Genomic DNA, 16,130 nt, shown 5'->3' with positions numbered 1-16,130 from the left:
CTTGATTTCCACTCAGGTCATGATCTCAGGGTCGTGAGATCGTGCCCTGTGTCTGGCGTCTGCGGTCAGTGTGTAGTCTGCTTGAGATTCTCTTTCCCTATGCTCCTCCCCCCACTTGTGCTCTCTCTCTCTAAAATAAGTAAAATCTTTTAAAAAAATAAATTTAAAAAATTCTTTAGACTGGATGTAAATCCTTCATCAAATACAGGTTTTATATATGTTTTCTTTTTTTTAAAGGTTTATTTATTTGAGAGAGCCGTGAGTGAGCAAATGCTCAAGCAGACCACCCGCTGAGCACAGGGCCTGATGTGGGGCTCAGTCCTAGGACCTTGAGATCATGACTTGAGCTGAAATCAAGAGTCAGCCACTTAACCGACTGAGCCACCCAGGCGCCCCTTGTATATGTTTTCTTTCAGTAGTTTCTATGCCTCTTCATTTTCTCGAGTGCCTTTTAAAGACTAGAAGTGGAAAATTCTCATGAAATCTGTTAGATCTACTCTTTCTTTTGTAATTTTTGCTTATGTGTTATCTAATAAGGGGATTTGGGGACTAACCCAAAGTCATAAACATTTTCTGTTTTCTCCTAGGATTTTATAGGTGTAGGTCTCATATTTAGGTCTGCGATCCATATGGAGCTAATTTTTTACTGTAGCGTAAGGGTCAAGGTTCATACTTCGCCTCCATACAGCCAGTAATTCTAGTACCATTTGTATGAGATTATCTCCTAGTTACTGAATTATCTTGGCATCTTTGTAAAAAAAAAAAAAGAAATGAACCATGTAGGAGAGGTTCTATTTTGTACCATTTGTGATGAGATTATCCCCTAGTTACTGAATTATCTTGGCATCCTTTGTAAGAATAAAAAGAAATCAGCCATATAGGAAAGGGTCTGTTTCTGGATGGTGTCCTGTTGCATTGGCATCTGTGTGTCCTTACACCACTGTCATGATTATAGCTTTATAGTAAGTCTTGAAATCAGGTAGTGTAAGTCTTCCAAACATGTTCCTTTTCAAATTGGCCAATTTAGGGACGCCAGGGTGGCTCTGTTGGTTAAGCGTCTACCTTTGGCTCAGGTCGTGATCCCAGGGTCCTGGGATTGAGTCCCGCATCAGGCTCTCTGCTCAGTGAGGAGCCTGCTTCTCCCTCTGCCTGCTGCTCTGCCCTGCTCATGTTCTCTCTCTCTCTCTCAAATAAATAAAATCCTTAAAAAAATTGGCTATATTACATTGACTGTTCTGTGTAAATTTTAGAATCATCTTGTGTCTTTCATCAAACTGGTCTTCTTAATCTAAGTGACACAATTTATAATGGTGTTTCCTTTCATTCCTAATATTGATCATTTGTTTCCTCTTTTTCTTGGTAAGTCTGCCTAGAGGTTTAATTTTATTTTTTTTCCAGCATGATGAAATGTCCTTCCTTATTTCTAATAATAGTCCTTGTTTCAAAATCTACTTGGTGGGTCATTATTATGGACTTCTAGCTTTAGTTTGATTAGTGTTTGTATAACGTGTCTTTTTTCTGTCCTTTTATTTTTAACTTTAAAGTAGCTTCCTTGGAGACAACATAGGTTTGGGTCTCACCTGTTTTAATCTAGTCTACGTTTAATTGGGTTGGTGAAACAGACCATTTACATTTACTGTTAACTGTCACTGTGGTTGGGTTTAAATCTACCACCTTGCTCTTTGTCTCCTCTGTTCTTTGTTTTCTTTTCTCATTTTTATGCTGCCTTTTGGATTAATTTTATGATTGTATATTAAGGTCTTTTTGGGGTTTTGTTTTTGGTTTGGTTGTCTTTTTGGTTGGTTTTGTGTGTTTGTTTTCTTTTTTGTTTTGTAATCACTACACCCAACATGGTGCTCAGACGCATGACCCCAAGATCAAGAGTTGCACGCTCTTCTGACCGAGCCAGCCACGTTCCCAGGCAGTTATCTCTTGATTTATAAAATGGGGGGGGGGAGTCTTGGGTATTTACTAATGTATTTATCATTCCTGGTGCTCTTCACGCCATTGTGTGGTTCCAACCTTCTATCTGCTGTAATTTTTCTTTGCCTCATAAACCTTCCTTAGCATTTGAGGTGTAGGTTTTCTGGTGACAAATTCTCTCAGCTTTTTTCTTGAAAGTCTTTATTTCCCTTTCATTTCAGAAAGATGTTTTTTGCTGGATATAGAAGTGCAAGTTGATAGTCTTTTTTAATTAAATTTACAAGATGTTGCTCCATTGTCTTCCAACTTCCTGGGTTTCTGCTGAGATGTCTGCTGTCGTTCTTTGTACCCTGTACAGATTGACCTTTTTCCCTCAGGATATTTTATTTTCTATTTGTATCATTGGTTTTTAGCAGTTTATTAGGTGCTTTGCTGTGTTTTGTTCATTTTTAATGATTATTCTCCTTAGTGTGCCCTGGGCTTCTCAGATCTGTGGGTTGTGTAGTTTTCATCACATCTAGGAATGTTTTGGCCATTATTCAAATTTTTGCTCAGTCGCCCCTCCCTTTTTCTGAGACTAAGTATGCGTATTTCTTCACTTCTCCGCATCCTCAAGTCCCTCTCTTCCTTCCTGAACACACGGAGCATATTTATAATAGCTCCTCTAACATCATTACATCTGATACTTGCATCCACTATCTTTGTATTTTCTGGGTGTGTTTCTGTTGGTTGATTTTTCTTCTGCCTTTTTGCATGTCTGGTAATTTGTGATCAACTGCCAAACAGTGTGACTACACATTTTTATGTGATACGCTTTTAAAACTTTTCATAGCTTTCATTCTTGGTATAGCTCAGTGACCCGAATACCACGTGATCTTTCAGAACTTGTTCTCAAATGCCACTGTGGCTGGTCAGAACAGCTTTCGTCTAGGACTAATACACACCATCGCTGAGGCAGTACTCTTTGAGGGCTCTGATTCACGGTGTTATAAGGTCTTCCCACTGAAGCTGGTGGGAACAGGAGCTATTTCCAGCTTAGTGTGAGATCTGGGAATTGTCTGGCCTACCGCTTTCCAGTGCTGTTCTGCCCAGCTCTTCTTAGCTTCCTCTCATGTGTGTGGAGGTACGTTCTCGGCCAAAGATTGGAGGGGATCCCTCTGCACGTTTCCAGAGCTTTTTCTATCACTCTCTCCTCTAGTACTCCCGCCCCACAAATTCTAGCTGTCTCAGCCTCCTGAAATCCTCTCTTTCAAGTTCTGATTGGGTTCCCCTTCCCTGCATGGGAGGGGGAACTGCCTCTAGGCAGAAAACTTGGGCAGTTATAAAACAGAACCCTGTATGTCTCCTCCTTTAGGGGATTATAGTCTGTGCTGCTTTTTATCTAGTGCTTGAAAGCCGCTTCGTATCTCGTTTGGTTTTCCAGTGGTTCAGAGTGACAAGGTAAATCTAGTCCTGTTAGCAGCGTGGCTAGCAGCGCGGGTGTGACTGATACAGTGCCTGTAACGGACTGACTTACGGCAGTGGTTCGCAGATAGAGTTTGTGCCAAAGGTTTCTTGCTGTGATCCTCACTATTGTCATTTCTTTGGTTTCCTTTTGTCTCCTTCCCACCCACTTGAATTGATTGAGCTCTCCTCAACGGAAGGGGATGAAAGTCATTTGAACATCTTAATGCAGGGTGCCTTAGGTACTAAACAGACAACTTATCCCTACCTTCAGATAGACCTTGCATCAAATAAGCAATACATAGGAAAGCAGTGGCAGATTGGGGAGGGAAAGCTAGGGCTGGTTGCCCTTTCTGAACTGCAGTGGTGTGCATGGTCAGAGCTGAAGAGTAAGAATCCTAGGAATGGTTATAAGTTGAAACTACTTGCAATTAAGAGTGATTTGGAGACAGGAAAGCATAGGTGAGGAGGACAGAAGGCTACAGGAGGAACAGGGAGATTGGTGCTTAAGAAAGAAAATGGAAAACAAAAACACGATGAGCTTTGTTCAAGAGACAAAGCTTGCTTCAGTTGGAATGCTGCTCTGTCATGGGTGCTGGTGTCTGGGAGACCAAATATCGTCTGGGTCTCTTCTGGTGGCAGAGTGCAAAGAATATCTGCTTTCCTATATTTAGGAAAAGGTTATCTACATTCAGAGATGCTTATGAGCAAGATGACACAGTATGTTCTCAGAAAATAGAATTGACTTTGACTTCGTAATGTCCTGTCTCTCAGTTCCTGTGACCTAAAGTACACAGAAGGAGTGCAGTCCCTCAACTGGACTAAAATCATGAAGACCATTGTCGACGACCCCGAGGGCTTCTTCGAACAAGGTGGCTGGTCTTTCCTAGAGCCTGAGGGTGAGGTGCGTGAGTGTGGGGTTTCTTTTCTGGTACATGGTGGTGCCCATTACCATTTGGGCAGCTAGGAAATGCCATGTAAGTAGCACATAAGGGAGCACACCGAGTGGGAGCTCAGTCTTACTATACTGTTTCCCCAGGTGAGTTTCACAGGTAGATGATAAATTGGGGACTGGTAGCCACTCAGATTTCTTTCTTAGTACTGGGGAAAAAATTCTTCAGGGCATTTTTACTTTTTTGTAATTGTTATTATTTGAGGTATAATTAACATACAGTATAGTATCAGTTTCAGGTGTAACTTTAGGGCATTTTGCAAAAACTGTTTTCTAAGAAGGTTCCTCCACTACTGCATAATGCATTATTACCAAGAGTATTTCTGTGGTTAATTTTCCTGGGTAAGGAAGGGTAAAGTGAATCTTTAAGGAATGTGAATTAGATGTTTATTTAGTAATTGCACTTTACTAGTATAATTTAAATTAGTCCTTTTATCCCTTGGTCACTCGGGGTTTTGGGGTTTTGTTTTACTTTTTTCATGTAAAAAAGAAATATTGCTGGTGTGCTAAGTGGCTTGAATTAATTCATTAATCAAGTGAGTGCCAAAAAGGAACCCAGTAAAGAGTATCATGCTCTCTGACTCACCAGGGGAGTGATGCTGAGGAAGGGGATTCAGAGTCTGAAATTGAGGATGAGACTTTCAATCCTTCAGAGGACGACTATGAGGAGGAGGAGGAGGACAGCGATGAAGACTATTCGTCAGAAGCCGAAGAATCAGGTTCGTCTTTAGAGGGAAAATTGTTCATGGCTTTCCAATCTGTTGTCATTTCTGGAAACTTATAAAGGAGGGAAGAGCTCTGGCATTCCGTTCCTGTCTAAAGAATAATGCTTAATCAATCGTGTTTTAGACTATTCCAAGGAATCACTGGGCAGTGAAGAAGAGAGTGGAAAGGATTGGGATGAACTGGAGGAAGAAGCCCGAAAAGGTAAACTTTTTGTTGTTTGTTGTTTATTTTTGAGGCACAAATTTCTAGCAGATTTTAGTATCTTGAGATTTTTTTGCCTAATACAAGTAACAAAAGAACACCGTGACAGTCCTGTGGGGTTGAGCTTCGTCGGAGGGACAGTAAGCTCCGGAATGCGTCCGCACTCTTCCACGTGGCATGACTCTGTCTGATGCTTTCTTCATCTGGGCCCATAGCAGGGATAGTCACGTAGTCTTGGAAGGCTCCGGAATTAGGCCAGTTTCCAAATGTAAGTCCTATAATAGTCTAACTTTCTGGGCTTCTTCTGGGTTAGGACCGTTTTTGTAAATACTAGTTTAATTACTCTGAAACCAAACACCAGATACAAGTTAGAAAGTGAAAGGGAAATATTATCTACTGGATCCCAAGCATTGGGATAGGTTCTTTGCGTAGATTACCTTATTTAATCGTAAAAAAGTTTTCCATCGTATGAATACCTAAACCAAGGCTCAGAAAGGTTAAGTACGTGCCCAAAATCACACAACCAAGAAGCGACTGAGATGAACAGATCCAAACCTAAGTTTGACGCCAGATTACGCACTCTAGTAGTGCGTGCTATCACATACTATTAGTGTCAAAGCTGACCTGTCACTAACTAGTAATGCCTCTTTCTCGTATTTAGCGGACCGTGAAAGTCGTTACGAGGAAGAAGAAGAACAGAGTCGAAGTATGAGCCGGAAGAGGAAGGCATCTGTGCACAGTTCAGGCCGTGGCTCTAACCGTGGTTCCAGACACAGCTCTGCACCCCCCAAGAAAAAGAGGAAGTAACTTCTGAACTTTGGTCCTCCGCTCCATTCTTTATCCAGCCAACCCCTACAAATTTTACATGACATAGAAACTGTATTTTTCCTTTTTTTTCCTTTTGAAGTTTTGCCATTTGTGTTAATGGGTTTAGGGGGCCATTTGTGTGGACCAATCTACTCGGGGAATTCCAGGCCCACCAGGACACGTGCCAGTGGCCCCATCCAGATGGCGAGGGAGGAGGTGTTCTTGAAGAAGGGCAGAGGCTTCCGCTGTTAATAAGTACCGTTTCATTCCTCTCTCTTCCTACCACCTTCTGCCAGGACATCGACGGCTTCTGACATCTTCTTCTTTGATGTCTCAAAGCTGTATTTCCAAGACATTGGTACGAGGTGACCCCTAACTACCCGTACCATGGTTCTTGACCAGCAGGTCCGAGCCTCCATCCTACCCTACTGCCATGACCTTCCTCACACCTCTTTACGTCCCATCTTTGCAGTACTCAAGAAAAGGTTCTTGGAACTTGCTCATAGTTGTGATAAACCATACAGCCCGAGCTAGTGAGGCAGATCGGGCTGGTACCTCCGTCTGAGTTTTCCTGCTTTCCTGCTCACGCAGATAGAGGTATCTGTGCGGCCTTGGACGACCTAAGAAGCAGTGGCACTCCCTGGCTCGGTTTCATCCTCCTCACACATTCACACATGGTACCGTGGTAGAAGCAAAAGTACCACTGTTTCTTTTCTGATGTATCTGAGGAAGAATGGTTGTGCCTCACGCACTGCTTCTAGCGAAACCTAGAAGGAGGCTCAGAGGAATCCGCATTTAGACCTGGAAGGGGCAGGTGCCTGGGGCCTAGAATACCCTGATGAGAAAAGAGAAGAGGAAGGGAGGCCACTCTACAACACAGCCTCTCGTCACTGCTGCTCCTTATTTTTACTTGTCTTGCATTGTCCTGTATTTATCACAGTTTCTGTTGAACAGCTTTTTAAGTATTTGGGGAGTTTATCTCGCCATCCTCCCCCTCCTGGTTCTCTGCACCCACCTGTCCCACTGCAGTTCCTTCTGTGTTCTGTGACTTTAAGAGAAGAGGGGGGGAGGGGTCTCAGATTTTATTTGTTTGTTTTTTTTTCTCCTTAGCAGTAGGACTTGATATTTTCAATTTTGGAAGAACTAAAAGATAAATAAACTGTGGTTTTTTTTGTTGTTGTTTTGTTTTTATAAATTTACCTTTTGTGATCGTTCTTTTGCAGTTCCTGATAGCAGGCCTGCTTCTCACTGGGAGCGTGCTGAGACGTTAGAGAATGCCTTTGTCCAGGGAGGATCACAGAAATTCGCTTCCGTCCTTCTAAGCTTTTGTCATTAGGTTGAGAGATACCCGACATCACAGTAAACCAAATTCACAGTATAGCAAGTTACTTTATAAGAGACTTTTTACTATGGTTCCCTCAGAGTTTAGAACGGAATGGTACTTGCTCCATCACGAAAACCTCTCTTCTGTCATCTCCTTGTAAATAGCATGGAGGGCGGCAGCAGCTCGAAGGGACACCTTCAGCCGTCCTATTTTGGTGGCCTGATCTTCAGAACTGACAACTGTTGGGAGAGGAAAGGTGAACAGGTCAGGCGGCAGCATTATTCAGTCAGAAGACCCTTAAATAACTGCCATGTACCGTGCGAGGGGTGGTACTGAAGTCACAGCCTCATTTCGTAGGGGGTGCAGTCTAGCAGAAAGAAGGGGGCGCACAGTCAGTGCAGTATGCAAGGGGCTTTGGGAACATGCAGAAGGGGCCCCTCACCCAGGGTGGAGGAGTTGGAAAAGGCCCGCAGGAGACAATCCCTGAGCTATTCTAAGCACAGGCCAAGACATGAGAACCCGACAAGTTTGGAAAGCTGCAAGGAGCGGCAGAAGCGAAGCTGTGTATATGGGGCGCCTCGGGTGCTCAGTCAGTTAAGTATCCAAATCTTGATTTTGGCTCAGGGTTGTGAGACCGAGTCCTGCGTCGGGCTCCTTGCTCAACGGGGAACTGGCTTGGGACGTTGTCCCTCTGGCTCTCCCCCGACTTCCATATGCACGTGCGTGCACTCACTCTCATAAAGAAATCTTAAAAAATAAGAAAAGTGAATCAGTACAGATAAGCAGGGGCCAGATCGTAAAGGGCCTTGATTGTCTTCTAAGGGACCTGGTTTTAACTGAAGTGTAGAAGTGGTGATTTTTATTTGGGTTCTAGAAAAATGGCCCATTATTTGGAGAATATAACTGGGGGCATGAGTAGATCCGGGAGTGTAGTTACGAGGCTGTTGCAGTAATTCAGGAGAGTTGAAGGAGTCTGAAGTATAATGGGATGGAGAGGTAAGGACAGATTCAGAACATTCGAGAGCTAAAAATAATGTGATTAAATGTTGGGAGTGAGGAGTAGGCTAGAATCAAGGATGACCATTCTAATTTAGATACCTGGATGGTGGGTAAGAGGGAACACAAGGTACAAAGTTATAGTCAAGTTTTAGGTACTAAGGGAACATAGAAGTAGTGAATGTTGGTCTACCGTTAAGTCTAGATTTTATTAAAAATCTGGACTGGAAACCTAGATTTGTGATCATTTTTAGATTAGAATTAAAATCCTGGGAGTGAATGCAAACTCCCAGGAAGAGGGTATATGGAGAGAAAAAAAGGCCAAGAAGTGAGCCAGGAGAAGCCCAATGTTCAAACCCGGGAAGAAGACCCTGTAAAGAAACAGGAGGATCCCCACAGAGTGATATGGAAAGTCAAATGGAGTAAAAAAGGGAGAATGGCATTTAAAAAGAATGAGCAATAATATTAGAGATTTTAAAAGGTCAAGTAGGATGAATAAACCAATTGGATTGGACAATTAGGAAAATTGGTAAGAACAGAGTCAAAAAGCGTTTGGATGAAAACTTGATCTGAACTGAACAGTGTAGGTGCCAGAATAGCACTGCACTGACCGATAAATATTCAAGCAAGTATTTCAATGAGCAGAGTTTGAAAGTGCTAAGAGAGAAGGTAGCTGAAGGGCTAGAAAGCAGTGTTTTGTTTTTCAAATCAGACCAACATGATTAAAGCCTGAGCGGAAGGAAGGGCAGCCATAGTAAATTACTATAAATTTTTCTTTTGATGTTTAAAAAAATCAAAATAATTGAGACATTATTCATAGGCTTTAGGGTAATGACTAGAAAAGGCTTCAGGGGATGTTCCTTCTGTACCAGTGCCCAGAAGCCAGGAAGGGCGCAGCATGTCAGGAATGGGTTCAGGAATCGAATTGGGGAGTGTGAGCGGGAAAACGGGTGACAGACACCCCTCCCCCCTCCACTGGCCATGTGCCAGCGAGGCAGCGCCCTCCTAAACACTCCTCTCCCGCAAGCCTTCCCTTCAGCATTCCCTCAATCCTCGGGACGTGCCTGTGAGGGAGCAACTGCTGTTCTTCTCATCTTGCAGTTGAGGAGACCGACACAGGTCACACAACTTGCCCGGCACCTCACTTGGAGAGTCACTAGGGGAATAAAGTGAAGACTCTTGTCTACCAGCTAGTTGGAACTCTGTAGCCCCTGGTCTGAAGAGGAGTCCTCAAATCTCACTATAATTTTATATCATGACTCAATACCCACGTACATCAGATACTCTGATATTTTCTGCAGCCCCCCCCCCGTTCTGGTCATGACTTACTAATTTTATTTCACCACCCATTGGTTGGTTAGGACTGGCGGTTTGAAAACCACTGGTCTAGTGAGTAATCTTCGGGGCCCACTACAGCCTCCCAGACAAGGGAAGCGTGAAGTCCCAGGCACGCAGGGTAAGAGCAGTGGGGGCTGGCGGAACAGGCCCACCTAAAGGCATCCGAAGGCAGATATTTTTAAAGCCTGCCAGTCTCGCAGCAAACACAGTTAAAAATGGATTTAAAAAGAATGTGATGATCAGACTTTGTAGAGAAACACTGTAGCAGATGGAAATGGGGTGGAGGTGGGGATGCAGTCAAGACACTTCTGAAGCGGGACGGTTAAGATTTGGTAACCAGAAAAACAACAGCCTGCAAACAACTCTGAGAAATACCACGGGGTGTGAGGGAGCAGGAGAGTGGGTGTGTGTTGAAGAGACTGGGTGAAGGGTCCCACGTTAAAAGAGGATGTTCGCTGCCTTTACAAACTATATGCTTAAGAGAAATCAGGAATTCTGATCTTTAAATATGACTGAAATTAAAAGAACTGGCCTTTGAAATTCCCCTATTTCAAACACGAGACTCATAAAAGATTGTATTCTAGTTGTCGTGAGGTACATGGGCTAAAATACACAACTGACCACTCTCATGCTCGATCTAGAAATCAATACAGCTGTAAGGATTTGGATCCAGTTTGTATCATCAACTTCATAGTGGTAATTCTATACTGAAGGTAAAACAGGGAAAGTATTCGTGATTAGGCTGATTTCCTTAGAAATAAGTGAAACTGAGAAGCATCGAAATTTATTACTCACTGTCTAGACCTTGCTCTACACCGTCTTTTCCTGATTCCATGTTCTGCCACAGTTCCAGAAACGCGTATCCCACTTCTTGACATTCTTTCTTTTCATCATCCATAGGATCACTTACCACTGTAAACTTTAAACTAAAGGGGGGAAAATTCCATTTAACTCAGTAATGTTGATACTCTAAGGCTTAAAATACATATATAAAGGGAAAAGTAGGGGCGCCTGGGTGGCACAGCGGTTAAGCGTCTGCCTTCGGCTCAGGGCGTGATCCCAGCGTTATGGGATCGAGCCCCACATCAGGCTCTTCCGCTATGAGCCTGCTTCTTCCTCTCCCACTCCCCCTGCTCGTGTTCCCTCTCTCGCTGGCTGTCTCTATCTCTGTCAAATAAATAAATAAAATTTAAAAAAAAGAGAGAGAAAAGTAATACACTACTCAGTGTTTTCCCTGAATCACTTCCCTTGCCTCCATTTTACACCACTATAATGGCGACAGAGTAAGGACTTGGTGCATTTAAAGGATGAAGCTAAAAAGAAAATCTTCTGAGATACATTCTTAGCTCATAAAGCAATATTCATTTGTGATGATTCTTCAGTATCCTTACTGAGAACTTCAACAATCCAAAGGGATAATGCTGACTCCCTGACCCCGATTTTCCCTTTTCCACGTACAGGGCACAATTCCAAATACCTACATGCATGCATGCATTCATTCTTCATTAATTACTCATTCCCTCACGACCCTGAGATCAAGACCTGAGCTGAGATCAAGTATCAGATGTCTAACTGACTGAGCCACCCAGGCATCCCCATATGCTTTAGATAAACTACATTATTTCAGTTGTATCCTCACAGAAGCCTTCAAGTAAAGTAATTTTCAGAGATCGCAGAGCTAGTAAGTGGAAGAGTCAGGATTCAAAACCAGGTCTCTGATTACAAAGCCAATGTTCTGTGTACTGTACGACGCCAGCAAAAAGAAAGGTAAGATCAATCGAAATCTAAAATCAAATAGAAGGTACAAAAAGAAAAGAAAAAAAGCTACCACTGTAAGGGAATAAAGAAAGAGAGTATTCTAGGAATGCTGAGAGAAAAAAAGAAGATAACTAAATTTAACATTGATGCAGAAGGGAAACGACCAAAACGCTTTCCATTCCCAAAAGTTACCAGTAAGCTGCTATCTGCTTAAGTACACAGTGACACTGGAGTCAGTCACTGTTTATTTCCGTGGCTCCTTTCTCAGTCCTCTCTATGACTAACTGGAGACAAAGTAAATGCAAATTAAACAAATTTATTGGGCTAAAACACCAGCCCTGTATTACTTCTTACCCACACACTTGAAAAGGAGGCAACATTGCTAGATCTTGCCAAAACCAAAAAACCCCAAACAGATGCCCACTTAAATTTGAATTTCAAATTTCAGCTAAACAGCGAATAATTTTCTTAGTATAACTATGTCCTGTGCATTTCATCGGGAACTTCTAAACGGAGGCCTCCTCAGAGGAATAACAAGGACGCTTTCCTAAAATTGATAGTACACCTCGAATTTACTTCAGTTACGTCAAAGTTGAAGTAATCCTGTAGAGAAATAATTTTAAAAATCTAAATATGGGGGTGCCTGGGTAGCTTGGTCGATGAAGCGTCCAACACTTAATCTCAGCTCTGGTCTTGACCTGCGGGTCGTGAGTTTAAGCCCCACGTTGGGCTCCATGCTGGGCATGGAGCCTACTTAAAAACTAAATAGGAAATTAATATTATAAAGATGTAATATTTGGTAAGCTAGCAATGGTACCGTGTTTGTGAGAAATGATCTGAGAATGTCAAAGGGTTTTGTCCATTCCTCATAGAGCACTGTTAGTATTCAAGTACTTGCCGCCACCAACACAGTGTCTCTCGGGCTGGCATGGGTGAGAGAGGAACTACGCTGATGAGATTCATACAGTTTATCAGGCAGCTGCAAACATAAATTAGACTCACGGAGATGAGAAATCCCTTCAGTAAATTAATACGAAAGAAGTATCAGAATATTCAATATCAGCACAAAACCAAACTTAAACTCCAAATGAATTCCTGTGTGGATAATATCTCCCTCCTTTCAAAGTGGAAAGCAGGTGCTTACCGTCCCTGCTCAGGATCTTGTCTGTTCAGCATGGCGAACAGAAACTGCCTTCGGCCTTTTTGTTCCAGTGGGTCCAGGTCTATCACTGTATGAAGATAAGAGAGGAGAAAAGCAAAGAATCATACGCTGTTGCTATTTGGGCACGAAGACTTTCATAAGTGATACATGTAAAACCGTGACAGAAAAGAGGCTGGCAAGCTAGGGCTCATGGGTGGGCCACCTGTTTTGGTAAATAAAGTTTTTACTGAATACAGCCAATGCCTATTTGTTTACATATTATCTATGGTTGCTTTCCAACTACAGTGACGGAGTTGAACAGCTGTGACAGACACCATTTGGTCCACAAAGCCTAAAATATTTGCCATCTGGCCCTTTAAGAAAAACTTTGTTGACCCTGATAAAAAGGAAGCTTTCCGATCTGCATTGAAAGCTGTTCTGTCATTGTCCCAAGATAAACGTGCCCCCCCCACTCTACAGCTGGAAGAATTCAGGAGACAGATATTTTAGGGCCGCCTACAGGTTTGAGTTTTACACAGCAGGTTCAACTGACGGCACCTGTCCCCACACCCACCCGGCCCTCCTCCTCCTTTTTATACGGGAATGCTGCAGCCTCAAATACATTAGCTTATGTGTCCCAGCCTCTATTTTAGCTAGGTTTGGCTACACGATTGACTTCCGGCTATTGTGTTATGTGAAACATGATTAACAGGCTCAACTGGGAGGCATCCTTCCCTTCCCTGGCAGCCATTAAGGATGGAAGACAGGCACCAGGTTGACCAGAAGGCAGGATAGGAGTTTGGACCCTGCCAGGATCGCGTATCCTCAGCCTTGGACTGCCCCCCTCAGAATTTATTCTATACAAGAAATAAACTACCTCCTATAAGGACAGGATATAATTAAGGGGGGGGAGAAAGAACAGACAACAACAAACAGCTCTTAGAAATTAAAGGTAAATTTTAAATGACTGGAAGATAAAATTAAGGAAAATCGAGGGGGCACCTCGCTGGGTCAGTTGGTAGAGACTCTTGATCAAGGCTTGTGAGTTTGAGCCCAGGTTGGGGGTAGAGTTTACTTAAAAGAGAAAAAGACTACACCTATTTAAGGGGCACCTGGGGCTCAGTTGGTAGAGCGTGCACCTCTTGATCTTGGGGTTGTAAGTTTGAGCCTCACATTGGATGTACAGATTACTTGAGATTACTTAAAAATAAAATCTTTTTTTTTTTTTTTTTTTAGAGAGGGAGTAGGGGGAAGGGGCGGGGTGGGGAGAGAGAGAATCCACGCTGGGCATGGAGCCTGATGCGGAGATCAGTCTCACAACCCTGAGGATGTCCCTCAGCCAAAATCAAGAGTCAGTTACTTAACCTACTGAGCCATACTTCAAAATAAAATCTTAAAACAAATTAAGGAAATTTCCCAAAAATAGAAAGAAAAAGTAGAGGTAGGATCATAGGAAGAAAATGAGAAAATTAGACGATGAATTTGGAAGATCAAGAACTCTAAGAAAATGAGAAAATCCTGGCGGCAAAATTATCACAAAAATGCAATAAAATTTCCCAGAACTAAAAGCCATGAGCTTCCAGATTGGATTGAAAGAGTCCCCTGAATAGCTAGAACAATTACAGGAAAAATGTACACATTATTCTAAAATTTAAGAACACTAAAGGTAAAGATAAATAAAATGTTCAAGTCTTCTGGACAGGTATAGGTAGTTTTCATACAAAGGTTAGACTCCTGGCAAAAACCATGGACCAACTCCTTTGCAATTCTGAATAAAAATGTTTTCCAAATAGATTTCTACACTTGGTCTAATTATCAATTAAATATGAGTAGAATAAAGAGATTTCATACATGATGGTCTCAAAATGTTTCCTTCCAATGTACTCTTTCTTTAAAAGCTACCAGAAAAAAACGACCCATTAAAATATAAAAGTGAATCAGAGGATGACAGAGAACCCAGGAGACAAGAAATCCAGTACAGGAGAGAATTAAATCAAATTCTCCAAATGGCAGCAGTAAGATAATAGCTGAATGGTGGGCTGAAGAGAGGTCTTCAAGGAAAAAAACTGATACATTTGACAGGCTTGATTACTTGAAAACTTGGAAAGGCCGTTGGAGGATATGAAAAGAATTACCATGGGCATTATGAAGATAGAGCAAATGAAAAACTGAGACAAAATAATAAATTAAAAAAAGTATTACAAACGTGGCATCCTACTTGGTTCTGTAAGAATTAATATTTACATATCCATAATGAAACAAGATTGGATTAAATGAAAGTTATGATCCAACTATATGGGAGGAAGGGAACATGGGTATAGTGTAAGAGATAAATTTTATGTGTCATGATAGGAAGCAGCAGTTATTATCTAAACTTGGTGAGTCAGGAAATTGCAACAGAAATATTACTCAGAAACATGGAGTTAAATAACAAGAAATAGCAGGAAAAAGTGAAAAGAGGTGTAGTGGACTGAGGAGGATAGGGCGGACAACAGGGAGTCATTTGTGGGAAGGGATGGAAAAAGGGAATGTTTAATTTTAATTAAAAATCTTTCTAGGCCTATTTGATATTTTAAAACCATATGCATAACCCCACTTACATCAGTGGACAGATTATCCAAACAGAAAATCAACAAGGAAACAGTGGCTTTGAATGACACATTGGACCAGATGGATTTAACAGATATGTTCAGAACATTCCATCCCCAAACAGCAGAATACACATTCTTTTCAAGTGTACATGGAACAGTCTCCAAAATAGATCACATATTAGGCCACAAAATAAGTCTCAAATCCAAAAAGATCAGTCATACCATGTAACTTTTCTTTTTTTTTTTTTTAAGATGTATTTATTTGAGAGAGAGAGAGAGAGAGAGACAGAGATTGAGTGCACAAGTGGGAGGGGCAGAGGGAGAGGAAGAGAGAAACCCAAGCAGACTCCATGCTGAGTGCAGAGCCTGACTCAGGGCTCGATCCCACAACCCCAAGATCATGGCCTGAGCTGAATCAAGAGTTGGATGCCCAACCAATTGTGCCACCGAGGCACCCCACCATGTATCTTTTCTGACAATGCTATGAAACTAGAAATCAACCACAAGAAAAAATCTGGAAAGAGCACAAATACATGGAGGTTAAATAACATGCTAGTAAATGATGAATGGGTCAACTCAGAAATCTAAGAGGAATTTAAAAAATACATGGGGACGAATGAAAACAAAATGGTTCAAAAACTTTGGGATGCAGCAAAAGCTGTTCTAAGAGGGAAGTTTATAAGAATACAGACCTAACTCAAGAGGCAAGAAAAATTTCAAAAAAAAACCCTAACATTATACCTAAAGCAACTAAAAAAAGAATAAACAAAATCCAAAAACAGTAGAAGGAAGGAAATAGTAAAGATTAGAGCAGAAATTAAAGAAATAGAAACTTTAAAAGCCAATAGAACAGATCAATGAAACCAGGAGCTTGTTCTTTGAAAAGATGAACAAAATTGATAAGACTTTAGCTAGACTCACCAAAAAGCA

At 41.9% G+C, this 16,130-nt stretch overlaps 2 protein-coding genes across 2 annotated transcripts in view; one reads left to right on the top strand and one right to left on the bottom strand.

The window, feature by feature from the left end:
• SUPT16H (SPT16 homolog, facilitates chromatin remodeling subunit) overlaps window positions 1-6,124 on the top strand; it is a 35,912-nt gene extending 29,788 nt beyond the window's left edge. Inside the window, exons 23-26 of the mRNA XM_002927817.4 lie at window positions 4,141-4,270; window positions 4,908-5,037; window positions 5,168-5,245; window positions 5,907-6,124. Of these exons, the coding sequence (XP_002927863.1) occupies window positions 4,141-4,270; window positions 4,908-5,037; window positions 5,168-5,245; window positions 5,907-6,052 (484 nt within the window). The 3' untranslated portion in view covers window positions 6,053-6,124. The remainder of the gene's footprint in view (window positions 1-4,140; window positions 4,271-4,907; window positions 5,038-5,167; window positions 5,246-5,906) is intronic.
• The window catches only part of LOC100467875 (RPGR interacting protein 1), a 46,605-nt gene continuing 35,726 nt past the window's right edge, over window positions 5,252-16,130 (bottom strand). Inside the window, 4 exon segments of the mRNA XM_034648613.1 lie at window positions 5,252-5,589; window positions 7,253-7,615; window positions 10,506-10,636; window positions 12,613-12,697. Of these exon segments, the coding sequence (XP_034504504.1) occupies window positions 7,503-7,615; window positions 10,506-10,636; window positions 12,613-12,697 (329 nt within the window). The 3' untranslated portion in view covers window positions 5,252-5,589; window positions 7,253-7,502.

Source organism: Ailuropoda melanoleuca, chromosome 20, assembly GCF_002007445.2.
Source record: "Ailuropoda melanoleuca isolate Jingjing chromosome 20, ASM200744v2, whole genome shotgun sequence".
NCBI lineage: Eukaryota > Metazoa > Chordata > Mammalia > Carnivora > Ursidae > Ailuropoda > Ailuropoda melanoleuca.
This window is presented reverse-complemented; position numbering and strand designations above follow the sequence as displayed.